The following is a 14,099-nucleotide window of genomic DNA, read 5'->3' on the forward strand; positions in this document are numbered from 1 at the left end:
TGAAAAACTGGGAAACACTAAAAAAACAGTCTAGTCGGTACAGCAATGTACTGGGTGTTATTTTGAGATTCCGTTGTTGCAAACGTGCCCCATTTCCAAGGATGAAACATCATTTAGGTGGTAATGACTTAAAGCATATTTAAAGTGGCCATAGTAAGGGAAACCTCTATATTGATACTGTCTGTGTTTCTCTAGATTCCATACTGATAGTGAAAATTATAATTTACTTCTCTAAAAGCTTTAGCAAAGATGGAAAAAATGAGAATAGAAGCATCTCTGATCAACTGAGAACAGTTAAACAACTTTAAGAACAGTTCTTCAGTGGAACTTGCATCAGTCTGAGAAAGAAACTTCCTGAATAAGCCTTGATATCTCAAATCCCCACTTGGGTGCAATTCTCTCACCTCTTAATATTAACCACAGTCCTTTACACTGGGTATGTTCCAACTGTCTAATACTAACATCTGTACATACATCAGTGGTCAACCAACATATACTTTCCATCAAATCTGCCCCTGCCTTCAAGGATTACATTGTAGAAGAAATAACCAGTAAACATATAAATGTCACAAAAAATTAAACAAGGGAATACACTGTATTATGTACGGTAGAGGCTGCTGTTTTAGTTTGGTTGGTCCAATGTACTCTAAATTCAATCATATTTGTTTATGTGGCCTTTCTTGATCCTTACAGTAGCAGACCAGTCTACTAGAGACTTACTAACCACACAAAGACTTTGGGGAAGAGCATTCCAAGTAGAAGGAAATGCAAGTAAGAAAACTTGAGACCGAAAGGAGCTTCATGAGATCAACAAACAACAAAAAGGCCAATCAATATGGCCTAGCATGGTGCACAATGGCACCCCACTCCAGTACGCTTGCCTGGAAAATCCCATGCACGGAGGAGCCTGTGGGCTGCAGTCCATGGGGTCGCTAAGAGTCGGACACGACTGAGCGACTTCCCTTTCACTTTTCACTTTCAAGCATTGGAGAAGAAAATGGCACCTCACTCCAGTGTTCTTGCCTGGAGAATCCCAGAGACGGGGGAGCCTGGTGGGCTGCCGTCTATGGGGTCGCACAGAGTCGGACACAACTGAAGTGACTTAGCAGCAGCATGGTACACAAAGAAGAAAATAAAGAGAATAAAGATGAAAGGTCAGGGGGCTAGATCACATAGGACACTGTAAACCACAGTAAGGAATTTAGATTTTATTCAGCTTCAGTGAGAAGCAATGGAAGGTTTCAAGCCATGAACTAATATAAGGCCTTGGGAGCTCACTCTGGCTTCTCTGTGAATAACAGACTTAGCGAGGCAAAAAGCATCAGTCGATCAGCTGGTAGCCTGCTGCACAATCAGGGCCAGAGACGACGGCTTGGATGAGTGATGAGAAATGGGAGTCATCACACTGAAAGTGGTACCTATAAAATTTTACTGACGATCTATTTGTGAGGTGAAGCAGCGAGGTGGACATCTGTGCTATACGCTGAGATGGGCATATATTAATACTTCAGAAGTATTCTGTATGCTGGAAGTAAACAGACTTGTGAGCTGAAACCAACAGCAGTGATATGGACTTGTAAAATGTGAATGTCCAATTGATTTGTAAGTGGAAAAGCTGAACGGGCAGTTAGCTCCATGAGGCCAGAGCTCAGGGGCGAAGCCTGGGCTGGAGACAAAAATGTGAGCATCATCAGCGCATACACAGTCTAAGCCACAGAGCCGGATGAGGTCACCCAAGAGGGTGCTCTGGAACCCCTGAATGTCAGCAGCTTGACGGAACAAAGAGGCCCAGAACAGGCAGAAACAGAAGGACGGAGCAGTCAACAAGGGAAGCCAGGCGAAGGGATCAGTGCTGAAGTCCAGAGATGAAAACGTTTCCTGCACGACTGTCAAGTCAGAGGAGGACTGAGAAGCGCGGCGAGAGAGATGCTGCTCTGGTGACCTTGAGCAAGGGTCCTTCAAGGGACTGTGCTTTCATAAACCAGCTGGGAACAGTTCAGATCCACCACTGGGCACCTTCATGAAGGCTACTTTTGTTTTTACGTTTTCATTTATTTATGGAATATGAAGCACTGGGGGCCACCTTCTCCAACACCTTTGCGTGTGTGTGCTAAGTTGCTCAGTCGTGTCCGACCCTCCATGACCCCGTGGACTGTAGCCCACCAGGCTCCTCTGTCCATGGGATTCTCCAGGCAGGAATAACGGACTGGGTTGCCAAGCCGTCCTCTAGGGGATCTTCCTGACCCAGGGCCCGAACCCGGGTCTCTTACATCTCCTGCACCGGCAGGGGGGTGACCACTAACGCCATCTGGGAAGGCCTTTGCACATATATGCTCAAGTAAAATAAGCTGAATGAATATTACTTAAGGTATCTTCAGAGTATTTCAAGGTTACCTCTCTTAACCTGGACACTGCACACTGCAGTTTCCACCAACCACTAGACTGCTTTCTAAACCACTGCTCTTCCTCTCATACCCGGAAGAACCAGTCGCTCACTGGCAAGAGAGGAAAGGTTACTTCTTATCGTAACAGGTGCTCTGACTTACATCAAAACCTTGAAGCAACTTCAGAAGAATAATTGTAACTCCAGTCGTCTGAGTCACTGACTTCTAATGCGATTCCAATTTCCTTTAGCTTACATAACTTTGTCTTCCCCATCAGCAATTGAAAAACAGTGGATATCAAACTTTAATGTGAATGGAAACCACCTTACCTCGTGTGTGTGTGCACAGTCGTGTCTCTTTGCGACCCCATGGACTGTAGCCCACCAGGCTCCTCTGTCCATGGGATTTTCCAGGCAAGAATCCTGGAGGGGGCTGCCATTTCCTATACCAGGGCATCTTCCCAACACAGGGATCGAACCCACATCTTCTGCATCAGCAGATGGATTCTTTACCACTAGTGCCACCTGGGAAGCCCCGAAAATCACCTTGTGGACAGAGGACGAGACAGTTGGATGGCATCACCGACTCAATGGACACGGGTCTGTGTGGACTCCGGGAGTTGGACTGGCATGCTGTGGTTCATGGGGTCGCAAAGAGTCGGACACGACTGAGCGACTGAACTGAACTGACTTACGTTGTTGTTTAGTTCCTAAGTTGTCTCCATCTCTCTGTTACCCCACGGACTGTAGTCTGCCAGGCTCCTCTGTCCATGGGATTTTCCAGGCAAGAATACTGGAGTGGGTTGCCATTTCCTCCTCCATTGTGTACTTATAAATGTAGATTATCAGGTGCCCCAAGGTGAGGAATGGGTTCTAAGATCAGGCCATATTTTTAAGTTACCTTTTAAAAAAGCTACCATGGGAATTCTGGCATAAACAGCCCATGAATCATATTTTGTGAAACAACAGCACAGCAGTTTAGAACAGAATAAGGTGCGCAGTGGCAAGTCCTGGAAAAATCCTTTTTCCCTACCCTAACCCCCACCAAGTATCAGGTTGGCTATTTCTTTTAGCTCTCAACATCTCAGATTCATCCTGAAAATAGTTAAGCACCCTTTATGTGCCCAGTTAAATTTAAACATTTCCAAAATCTCAAAGTTTATTTTTTTCATCCAATATGAAAGCTACACTGATATAATATGCCCATAGACTGCTAGCTTGGAAAAAATACCTGCACAGCAGCCTTACAAAACTATTACCTTGAATATACACTCATGAACCTAGAAAATTCTTTTAAAGAGTTAAGGTCTCAGGCAAGGACTTGCCTGCACTTCTGAATGTTTGAATGTTTCAGTGAATGTGGAGAAGCTGATGTCAAAAGACCTATTTCAACAACTGAACTTGCACTGTATGTGTTTTTGAATGAGTAAAAATAAATCCTCATTTATCATTTTCTGCTGAATTCACACCTAGAGGAGGCTAGAAACTGCATTTCCAACAGGCTTCCCATGCACCATCACATACAAGCAGTTTCCTGATGATCTGGAAAACCCTTTCACATCTTCTCTGAAACTTTTTCTAAGGCTGGGTAGAGAGTTTCAAGAAAAAGGGGCCTAAGACAAGTGATCCCTTTTCATATTTAAGTGAAAGAACAGGTAAGCCACAGTAGAGGAAAAAGGTTGAGTGGCAAGGATGGGGATGATGTAAAATTGTTTGAAATTAGAAATGAAATCAAAAATTAAAAATAGAATTACATTTTCTGTTTGGCAATATACAAACAACACTAAGTGCACTTCATACATTTCACTATTGTTGCTCTAAGTGATATTACCATAAATCACATTAGGAGCGTACTTGGCATTTTTTAAAAGCAGAAAGGACTGAGAGTGTCAATACGCTTAAACAGCTCTGTTCTCTTTGACGAGAGTGGAAGAGAAATTATCAGAGCTTTCACCAGGTCTGAAAGCCCAGCTCTGACACCCCCACGGCTGCTCCCCTCCCTGCTCCAGCTTCAGCGTGGCATGGAGCAAGGCTGGGCCAGCGACCCGTTGGGCGCTCCTGCGCTCTCTGATGCTTTTACCTGATGCGCGAGGGGAGACAGCTGTTTGCCCCTTTTCTCATCACGGACAGGGAAGAGAGACTTTAGCAGCTTCGGCATCTGCGGCACCAAAGATTTCACCGGGTTCAAGTAGGAGGCCGCGAGGCTACTGAGTCCTGCCGAAAATATTGAAAGGAAAAGAGATAAGGCAAAAATGATTACAGAGATGCTCTCCATACTGTAAACTGGCCAAGCATTGTTTGTAAGCAAAACAAACAATAAAAAACTTTAAAGGTATACTGGAAAAATACTAGAAAAACATGACAGCATTACGAGTACCGTGTGCTCACTCGGTCATGTCCAACTCTGCAACTCGATGGACTGCAGCCCACCAGGCTCGTCTGTCCATGGGATTTCCCAGGCCAGAATACTGGAGGGGGCTGCCATTTCCTCCTCCAGGGGACCGATGCTGCTGCTGCTGCTAAGTCGCTTCAGTCGTGTCCGACTCTGTGCGACCCCATAGACGGCAGCCCACCAGGCTCCCCTGTCCCTGGGATCCTCCAGGCAAGAACACTGGAGTGGGTTGCCATTTCCTTCTCCAATGCATGAAAGTGAAAAGCGAAAGTGAAGTTGCCCAGTCGTGTCGGACTCTTTGCAACTCAATGGACTGTAGCCCACCATGCTCCTCCGCCCACGGGATTTTCCAGGCAAGCGTACTGGAGTGGGGTGCCATTGCCTTCTCTTACTCTCAGAAACAACGATGTTTCCTTTTCCAATTAAACAGCAGCAGTTGGGGTATTTCTAAAATGCTCTAATATCCAGCGATCCTATTAAATCCCAAGTGTCACCCGACCGCAGGCCTTGTCACTAACTGGCCGAGTACTAACTTAAGCCCTAGAATGAAGTGAGACTTTTTGCTTTTAGATCATACAGCCAGAGGCACATGCATTAGTTCTGCACCCAGACTTTAACCGCTTTATAAAGTCAAGGACTGTATCTTATCCAACTTTAATTTTTCATGCTGTTTACTGAATGAAGATGATGAAACTGACTTTTCAGGAAGACAGTGGTGTTTGGGTTGTGTTTACAAGTGAGGGACATGTCCTGAACCAGCCCTGCTCTTAATACCAACGGCTAGGGTCAGACACGCAGATGACACCTATGATGTCAGGAGACTTCTTTTGCCCTTTAGTGAAGACAATTTTCGGGACAATCTAATCCAAGACATAAGTGATTTAAAAAACTGTACCCTAATTAATTCTTTAAAAAGAAGAAGCCAGTCAACTTGAGGCATTTGTATGAGAGGCTGCCTTAAGAGACGCACACGACCGCCCCACCTCCACTCCCCAACAGCCTGAGATGACTCGAGTTCATCAGCAACACAGCTGGTACGTGAACCTCTACGGTCGGAAGGTTTCACGTTTTCCTGAATTGAGTATGTTATCTCTAAAAACTATGAAAAGTTACATAAGGTTATTTTGCAATCATGAGCACAGTCACTAAAAATATAAACCAAAGAGACAGCTATCTGCCATGAGAAATAGCAAAACAGTTCAAAAATATCACACAATTTACGTGCGTGTGTGCTCAGTCATGCCGACTCTCTGTGACCTCATGGACTGCAGCCTGCCAGGTTCCTCTGTCCACGAGATTTCCCAGGCAAAATACTGGAGTCGGTAGCCATTCCCTTCTCCAGGGGATCTTCTTAACGGGGGATCGAAACTAGGTCTCCTGCATTGCAGGCAGATTCTTTACCATCCGAGCCACCAGGGAAGTCCCAAGACGGATCAACTAACCAGTGTGTGAACTTTACTTGAATTTTCATTCAAACTATCTAAGAAATACACATGGGGAACTCTAAACACTGGCTAGATGTTTAATAATATTTTGTGATTATTTTTAATTTTTCTTCTTGAAATGTCGCTTTGGGTATTCCTTTAGAAATATATGTACAAACATTTACAGATGAGACAGTGTCTGAGATTTGCTTCAAAGTCATCCTGAGCAGCTGTGGAGATGTAGTGGGAACACAGATAAGCCTGGTGATAGTCTGATCATCCTGAAATCAGCACGGGGCACCTGGGGGCACCTCATGCCACTCTTTCTACTCTATATACCTGATGTTTTCCACAGTAGGAGGATTCTTCAGAGAGAGAGCAAAATAAAAACTTTAAACGTACAAAAGAAAGAGTTTGTCACTAAAAAGAAAAAGGTCACTGCTAAAACCAATGATGATGGATATATGACTAAAAAAGAGACTAAACTCAGAAGAACGCAGTGAAGAGGAGCAAGAAGCAACGACGAGCAGAACAAAGCAGTAAACACATAGACCAAAGAAACATTCACTAGAATTTTTGTAATTTATGGAATTTTAAAGCAAAGTAGTAGTCTATGACCAAACAATTTCACCCTGGGTATTTACCGGACAGAAATGTTACTAAAACACTGATACACAAACAAGCTTTAGTCACAGTAATGAAAAAGCGGGAACAAACCAAATGTGGATAAACAGGAGAGCTGGTTAAAACTGTGATAAACTCCACTGTGACAGTGAAGTCTCTCTCAAGAGTAAAAAAGAATAAACTGCTGATACGTGCAAAGGTATGGATGACTTCTACAGACATGCTGAGCAAACCAAGCCCAACACAAAAGAGTACATACAATATGATTCCATTTAATGAAACTGAAGAACAGGCAACACAGTGAGATCCGAACACTGACCGATTGTGCCAAGTAACTGGAGTCACACAATCTTCTCTAGCTTGACTGTGGTGTAAGTTACATGAGTAAATAAATTTGTCAAAACTCATTAGGTATGACTCATAGTCAAGAAAAATGCAGCCAGAAGCAGACTGTGAAATTGGTCCTGATGCTAGATTGAGCAGATAGGTATTTTAAAAGCGCTTTTTATACATAGGTACAAGGACTGAAAGAGTAATATAGTCTTAATATATACAAAGGAAAGAAATATCAGCAGAGAAGTTAAAACTATTTTAAAAAGAAGCAAATGGAAATTCTAGAAACTAAAAAGAATAATAACTGAAATTTTAAAATTCTTGCTTGTGCTTAATGAAAGACTATAAATGGCAGTAGAAATTATCCAATCAGAAGAAACAAGAATAAGATAAAAAGATGAAAAACAGAATAGAGTTTCTGCGACTCATAGGGCAACATTAAGCAATACAACGTGTGCAATTAGATTTTCAAATGGAGTAGACAGAGAGAAAAGGACAGAGGAAAAAATGCAATGAACTAACAGTTGAATGTTTCCCCAAACTGTTAGGGAAATCCCAGTGTAGAGACCCAGGGACATTGGTGAAATCCAAGTAAGATAAACACTAAAAATACTACACCTAAGAACATCATTACCCAACTGCTGAGAAGAAAAATAAAGAGAAAAATTGGAAAGCAAACTAAACAAAGACATATTTCATGTAGGGCGAAAGTGACATACATGAGGGCTGAGTTCTCATCAGAAAAGAGGTCCAACAGATGATACAGTGTCTCTAAAGTGTTAAAAGAAGACAAGCTATCAACTAAGAATTCTCTATCCAGTGCAAATATCTGTCAAAAAAAAAAAAATGAAATGCAGACATTCTCAAAAGGAGAGATCTTCCTTCACAAGGAAAACTGTATAATAAGAAATAATACAAGATATTCATCAGGCTAGAGAGAAACCGTATCAGATGAATATACAATTCTTCAGGAAGGAGTAGACAGTGACAGAAATAATAAATAGGAAGGAAAATATAAAAGATTATCTATAGTCTCTTAATTTCCTTCAAGTACAAATAGCTGTTTTAAAGCAAAAAAAAAAAAAAATATATATATATATATATATATACCATTGTAAGGTGAGTTCATAACAACTGTAAAAGCAAAAGATACAACAATTAATATGAAATAAGGGGGCTGGAGGAACAGGAAAATGGAACTGTACTGATGCAAGATTCTTCTAATTATGCAGTGTGAAACGACAGACTATTAACTCTAAGAAGACTGTGGCAAAGTTAAGGGTGCCTACTGGAATTCTTTACCAAAGATATTAATAAATAAATGTTGTCTGTTGTTTTCAGTCACTAAGTCTCTGCATGCCTGACTCTTTGTGACCCCATGGACTGTAGCCTGCCAGGCTCCTCTGTCCATGGGATTTCCGAGGCAAAAATATTGGAGTGGGGTCCCCTTTCCTCCTCCAGGGGATCTTCCCGACCCAGGGACTGAGCCCATGTCTCCTGTGTTGGAGGCAGATTCTTTATCACTAAGCCACCAGAGAAGCCCTGATAAGTAGATACAGGTATGAAAAAAGCCAAAGATAAAATAAAATACTATAAAATATTTCCCAATTAACACAAAAGAGATTATAGTGGAAATAAATAAAAAGCCCAAATAGAAACCAATAGCAACATGGCAGACATAATATTTTATGTAAAAGAACTAAACATTCCAATTAAAAACCAGAAATTGTCAGACAAGATTAAAAAAGAAACTCTATACCTAAATATGCTGTCTATAAGATAATCACTCTTGCAGATACACATAGGCTAAAATTTTAAAGACTGAAGAAAAGATACACCGTGCAAGCAATCTGCAAAAGAAGACTGGTGTGGCGATACTAACATCAAGACAGATTTCAAAGTCAGAGCATTACCAGAAGGGTAAGGGGACATTTCATAAGGAGAAACATCACTTTATCAGCAAAAAAGAGTAACAACCCCAATGTGTGTATACCCAGTAACAGAGGTTCTAAATTAATCATGCAGAAACTGATATAATTATAGGAAAAAAACAGATAATTTCACGATCATATATAGATATTCAATGCCTTTTCTCAATGATTGATAGAACAATTATGGGGGGAAAAGTCAGTAAAGTCACAGCAGATTTGAACAAGGACATCAACCACCCTGACCTAACTGACATACAGAGGACACTGTGCCCCAAAATAGAAGAGACCTTTCCAAGTATACACAGAATGTTCACCAAGATAGAATATAGTCTCAAAAAATTTTAAAAGATTGAAAATGTGAAGAGTCTGCACATTATGGAATTTAAAAGGAAATCAATAATAATAATAATATACCTTCAAGATATATAAAAATTGGATGAACATGGCACCCAGTAATTCATGGGTGAAAGAATAAATCACAGAGAAATTAAAATATCTGGAATACAATGATAATAAAAGCACATCATGCCCAAATTTGTGAAATGAAGAAATAACAGACATCAACAAAACAGAAAAGAGAATCAAATTTGGCTCTGTGGGAAGATTAAGAAAACTGATAAACCAGTCTCAAGTGTATTAAAGAACAACAGAAAATAAAAATTACCTATTCAGAATAAAAAGAAGGAGCCTAACTGATTCTATAAACATTAAAAGATCAATAAAGTGAAAGCGACTGAGCCTCCAACACTCCTCCGTCCATGAGATTTTCCAGGCAAGAGTACTGGCGTGGGTTGCCATTTCCTTCTCCAGGGTATCTTCCCAACCCAGGGATCGAACCTGGATCTCCCGCATTGTAGGCAGATGCTTCACCATCTGAGCCACCAGGGAAGTAAAGGAAACTAACATTTATGAAAATTAAGTAATCTGATGAAACAGAAACTTCTCTAAAAAACACAATCTTTGAAAACTTACTTACAAAGAAACAGAAAAAGTTAAACTTTAAAGAAACTGAAGTCATGATCTCAAATCTTCCCACAGTGAAAATTCCAGACCCAGAGAGTGTCCCTGGTGAATCTTATCAAACGTTTAAGGAAGTAGTAAGACCAAGTTCACATAAGCTCAGGAACTTCGTCATAAAAGATGATGAAATTTTTCTCATCATTTTGTGTTCAGTTGCTAAGTCGTGTCCACCTCCTTGTGACCGCATGGAGTTCAGCATGCCAGCCCTGTCCTTCACTATCTCCTGGAATTTGCTCAAACTCATGTCCATCGAGTCGGTGGTGCCATCCAACCATCTCATCCTCTGTCGCCTCTTTCTCTCCTGCCCTCAATCTTTCTCATCACTTTATGAAATCAATATAGCCATGATACCAAAACCCTAAACAAAGACATTGTAATGAAAAAGGTATATATATTCACCGTAGGACACATACATGAAACTAAACAAAATATTAGCAAACAGAATCAAACAAATATGAAGAACAACACATCATTTCTCACAGGAATGCAAGATACAGTCAGCATTCAAAACAATGGGACTCAACACATTACGATAAGAAAGGGAGGGGCTCCCCTGGTGGCTCAGTGTAAAGAACCCACGTGTCAGTGCAGGAGAGACGTGGGTTTGGTCCCTGAGCCAGGAAGATCCCACACGCCTCGGTGTAACAAAGCTCATGCGCCACAGCTACTGAGCCTGTGCCCTAGCGCCCAGAAGCCACAACTGCTGAAGCTGGTGCAGTCTAGAGCCTGTGCTTCACAGCAAGAGAAACCCGAGCACAGCAGCTAGAGAGGTGCTCTCGCGTACCGCAACTAGAGAAAACCCGCGCAGCAACGAAGACCCAAGACAGCCAAAGACAAGTCAGCCAGCAACGGTACAGGAAAAAGCGGGGAAACTCAAACAGGCATCAACTAGCAGGACTTGCAGAAAATCCTGATTTAAATGATTTAAAAAAATTTTTAAACTATTTCTGAAAGATACTCGTATTTCACAAGAGTGATTGAAAAACAAAAGCATAACTGACCTGGATCAGGAGAATGGTTACTTTGGGGAGAACGGAGGGCTGGGGCAGCTGGTGCGATTCCTTTGGAAACTGTAATTTGTGATACGTCCTGTTGACTTTCCCACCGGCCCTATTAAGGACAAAATCGGTCATTCTGACTTATCAATTAATTCTTTAAAATTTTAAAGATATTGAAGACAAAAATGTTACACATTGCTAAAGCTTTATCCTTGTTGAAGACCTGAAAAATCTGATTACCTGAGCACAATACTGTTAACAGCATAATACTCCTCCTCCTCTTTACAGAATTGATCTCGCTAATAATAATACTTCCCACTTGGATATCCCCTTCAGGTATAATTTATAGTCTCCTAATGCTCTTTCTCCTGTATCATACTGTGTCTCACAAAACATGGATATAGTAAGATATTTTTTGAAATGCTCCTTCTGCCTGCTCCTTAGGCCCTTTCTGCTCTTGTGCCTCAAGATACATTTTTTCCCCCAAAGGAATGTTTTTATTTAAATTTTTTAAAATTTAATTTTAAATGAAAATTATTTAAAATTTTTTTAATTTAAAATTATTTAAATTTTTTTTAGTTTATCGGCCACATCACATGGCATGTGGGATTTTAGTTCCCCCACCAGGGATCGAGCCCACGCCCCCTGAAGTGGAAGTGCAGAGCCTTAACTACTGGGCCCACTGCGGAAGTCTCAAGATACCTTCTTTCTCTTCAGACTCTAGACTGAAACCCAGGAGCCACTCTAATACTGCTCAGGTTTCTTCTCCTCCACTAACATACCATTCATGAAAGAAACACTCCAGAACAGCCTATTACCAAGCCTCTCATTCTTAACAGATACTAAAAATGCGTTCTAGTTAAGCCCAAACCAAGGAGTCATCAAGCTCCCAATAACACAGGTCTCTGAATTAACAAATCTGATTGTTCTTTCAGCGTGTCTTGCTGTCCCTCAGTCGCTCAGTCACGTCTGACTCTTAGCGACCCCATGGACTCCAGGAGGCCAGGCTTCCCTGTCCATCACCAACTCTCGGAGTTTGCTCAAACTCATGTCCATCGAGTCAGTGACGCCATCCAACCATCTCTTCCTCTGTCGTCCCCTTCTCCTTCTGCCCTCAATCTTTCCCAGCATCAGGGTCTTTTCTAATGAGTCAGCTCTTCGCATGAGGTGGCCAAAGTATTGGAGCTTCAGCATCAGTCCTTCCAATGAATACTCAGGACTGATTTCCTTTAAAATTGACTATAACTTGTCTTATAAACTCCCATGAAAGAGATTTTGTTCCACAATACAAGAACAATGCCCATCAGGTGATGGAGTAATTTACTTTTCTAGAACTTGTGGTGAGCCATAAAAATGGTCATCACACCAAAGCACTTTGAACATCAGTCCCACCCAGTAAAGAAAATAAACCTCCGCCCACGCTACCAGCATAGAAACCAGTAATGGACAGGAGATGCAAAGCTTTTCAAAGCTGTACAACCTCTTTAGGTCCTTTGACAGTCACTCTTCTTTTCCACCCCAGTTAAAAAAAACAGTATTTTCTGTTAGATTAAGCTACTACTCCCCAGATGAGTGACCCTGACGATCAACTAGTGTCTTTATTAGTAAATTGCCTGCAAAGTAAGCTCTTTGCTGCTCCTGAAGATGGATGGAGGTAGAAAGCCCTCTTCGGTTGCCAACATGTATTGGAAACCTATTTGCTTTTAGCGGCAACCTAAGTACCGATCATAAAATCAATAAGCCCTAAGTGATTCGGATCCTGTTTACTTAGAGAAAGCCACTTTCTGAGGGAACTCTCTCAGCACTTGAAATTCTTTTTCCCATGTTTGTGTATTTTGGACTCTGCCGGGTCTCCGTTGCTGACTGGGCTCTTCTCTGGTTGCGGTGCTCGAGCTCCTCTCGCTGTGGGGGCTCCTCTCGTTGGGGGGCTCCTCTCGCTGTGGGGCACTGACTCCAGAGTGCAGGCTGTAGCCGCTGTGGCATGTGGGCTCAGCAGCTTCCGTTCCGGGCTCTAGAGCACAAGCTCGGCTGTCACGTGGCCTGTGGGATCTTCCCAGACCAGACAGCGAACACGTGTCTCCTGTCCTGGCAGGTGAAGTCTTTACCACTGAGCCACCGGGGAAACCCAGCACTTTATATTTTAAAATGTGGTAGGATGCTCAGCATTAGGAAGCAAGGGAGCAAAAGACACATGAAGAGCTGACAAGGACGGTGAACTCTGAGCGCGCCACTGTAGGAGCGTCTGTGGTACTATGAACCACACGCTGATTTACATACTTTGTTTCATTAATGTTTTCTGCCTTTGAATTCAATTATCTGTCTGGGAAGCTGCAGCTCTGTGTGCCCTGGGACATAGTAATCGGGTGTCGGAACAGTGAGGTCAACACTTTGGAATCTCTCAGGGGATGTAAAGCTTCATGCTGCGTTCACAGAAGTAGGTTCATGCCTGGCTGTTCTGAAGACAACTTACTCAATTTGAGGATAAATTTGTTTCCATACTTTAGATTTGTCTTCCTTGTTTGGCAGCTGACACAGTAGCACTCTGGCCCTTAGGAAAATCAGGCAGCTAATTTGAAGTCAGCCCCTCAGCTGTGCGGTGTGCGTCCAATGACAAATAACAGAGGTGTCACCTCTTCCCCAAGGCACACTCGGGGCTCTGCTAGCTTCCCAGGTAATTTTTCCCAGCTGGCACTCCCACACACAGTGTTACTCCCGAATCTGAACAGAGGCAATAACTCTTACTGTCTCGTATATTCAGATATCTCAAGTGAGAACCTTTGAAAGGATGCTCACCGTACTTACACAGTGCCTCAGCCATATTGCTAACTCTGTTGGAGAATGAAAAACGGAGACATTTCATTCATCCATCTCCCTTAACCGTCATCTTAACCTTGAGAAATCTCAGTCTTGCCGACTAGAGACGGGGACACAGAGTATCTCAAATCGCTCTGGGACAGAACAGGCTCTGCTTCCGAGGGAACAACAAATTTGGAT

The 14,099-nt window shown here is 42.2% G+C and overlaps 1 protein-coding gene across 3 annotated transcripts in view; it reads right to left on the reverse strand.

Annotated features, from left to right (window-relative positions):
• The window catches only part of KIF13B (kinesin family member 13B), a 205,515-nt gene that overhangs the window by 25,508 nt on the left and 165,908 nt on the right, over positions 1-14,099 (reverse strand). For all 3 annotated transcript variants that reach the window (XM_042243543.2, XM_027964609.3, XM_027964610.3), the window contains exons 36-37: positions 11,109-11,217; positions 4,464-4,597 (exon numbers count right to left, since the gene is read on the reverse strand). In XM_042243543.2, coding sequence (XP_042099477.2) covers positions 4,464-4,597; positions 11,109-11,217 — 243 coding nt within the window. The remainder of the gene's footprint in view (positions 1-4,463; positions 4,598-11,108; positions 11,218-14,099) is intronic.

The sequence above is a fragment of the Ovis aries genome, chromosome 2 (assembly GCF_016772045.2).
Source record: "Ovis aries strain OAR_USU_Benz2616 breed Rambouillet chromosome 2, ARS-UI_Ramb_v3.0, whole genome shotgun sequence".
NCBI lineage: Eukaryota > Metazoa > Chordata > Mammalia > Artiodactyla > Bovidae > Ovis > Ovis aries.